The 1,838-nt window shown below is 36.3% G+C and overlaps 1 protein-coding gene across 1 annotated transcript; it reads left to right on the top strand.

Moving 5' to 3' along the window:
- Nucleotides 1–205: 205 nt before the first annotated feature.
- Nucleotides 206–1,100, top strand: SARC_15243 (hypothetical protein; the record flags this gene model as incomplete). The annotated part of the gene is made up of 2 exons (XM_014290632.1): nt 206–426; nt 986–1,100. Coding segments are annotated over 2 exons (336 nt in total), but the record flags the coding sequence as incomplete, so codon positions are not given.
- Nucleotides 1,101–1,838: the final 738 nt, after the last annotated feature.

Consider the following 1,838-nt stretch of genomic DNA (forward strand, 5'->3'; position numbering starts at 1 on the left):
ATATATATATATATATATATATATATACATATATATATATATAGTGAAATGATCAACAACATATATACGTACATGTAGTAAAATAATTTGATCAGCTTTGCAAAATACATTGGTCAAGAACACATTTTGATTTTTAAATATCTACCCCTCCATAATATATTGTTCAACCACATATCTAGCCTTACACACACGTCTAAACATCACCATGGTGCTCAAGGACGACGCTCTGCATTCGGAGATACTGAAGAATCTGCTGACCAACCAGTCACCGCAAACACTGGTCATAGTCAGTGGCGATGGTAACCCCAACAACGGAGGAACAACCTTCCCGTGGTGCTGTGAAGAAGCGCTCAAGCGCAAGTGGAAGGTGGAGGTGTATGCGTACGCCATGTCGTGCAGTAGCGAATACGCTCGATTACGGAAGAGGTGGGCCATGCGTGTGTTTAACCTGTGCGAGTGAACGCGTGTATGCGTGTGCGTGTGGATGAGGGAATGATGTATATATATATATATAATATATATCCATATATACATATATGCATACATACACACACACATATATATATATATGTATATATATATATATACATGTATGTATGTATGTGTATATATATATATATGTATATATATATATATATATGTATGTATGTATGTGTATATATATATATGTGTGTGTGTGTGTGTGTATATATATAGTATATAATATATGTAGGTATATATATAGGAAAAATGTATATATTTTTTTATGGAATTTCTACGCTTCTGCCTGTAGTTACTTACCCTCATGTATTGATTTCTATACCACTATTGGCAGCCGATAGAACTCTTATACATTTCTGCGCCGTTTAGATGTGCACACTCTCATATCTGTGTTAATGTCCTCCTCAGCCTACTCCCAATTGCCTTCAATTGATGACCTTCACTTACTTGGATAGTTCAACAAAAACCCTTAAACCCTAAACCCTAACCCTGCTTCTACTCACAGGTACCCCCAACTGATGACCATCACATACTTGGATGACTTCCAACACGTCATCTCATACATTCTCGTGCGACCAAGACTGCGCACAGTCAAGTCAGTCTCCAATCTAACATCACCTGTATGTCACATATAGCCAGTTCATTATATTATTAATTAATACAATATATATATATATATATAGTCAGCTCATTTTATTATCAATTGAATTAATGTATGCGAGTATGGTAGCAGTTGCTGCCTTTGTTTTTATAGTGTGATTGTTGTTGGTTTGAGTGGTAGTGTAGACCCACTAACTATGATTGATCGTGATGAAGCTCAGTGTCCTGTCTGACATCGCCCGCATGTCGATAGCGTTATTGCATTTGCTTTGTATAGTGTGTGATTGCGAGAGCTTTAGTTGTATCTAATGTTAGAGTATGTAATTGTGACTGATATGATTGGTAGTGTAGTACTCCTCACCCATTGCATGATTGTAATTGGTAGAGTATTACTACTAACCAATTGAATGTTTCGTTTCTTTTCGACAGTACGGCACGGGAGTGCCACCGTCGGCAGTGATTCCAATGGACGAACTCAGAGCTCAACGAGAAGAGAAGGCGAAGAAAAAGGTACAGTGTCCCAAAACCTTATAAACCCTAAACCCCTAATAAGAGCTGGTCTTAACAAATGATCAATCGTCTGATACTCCGTAATCCGGCTTGTGGCCGGTGGTTGCTATTGTAATAATACGTACTAATGGCCGACTTTCATATATTATTTATATATCATCATGTGCATATGTAGTTTTATATATATATATATATATATATACATGTATATTGATATTTATAATTATAGATATATGCGTATATATCTA

This window comes from Sphaeroforma arctica (assembly GCF_001186125.1).
Source record: "Sphaeroforma arctica JP610 unplaced genomic scaffold supercont1.5814, whole genome shotgun sequence".
Lineage (NCBI taxonomy): Eukaryota > Ichthyosporea > Ichthyophonida > Sphaeroforma > Sphaeroforma arctica.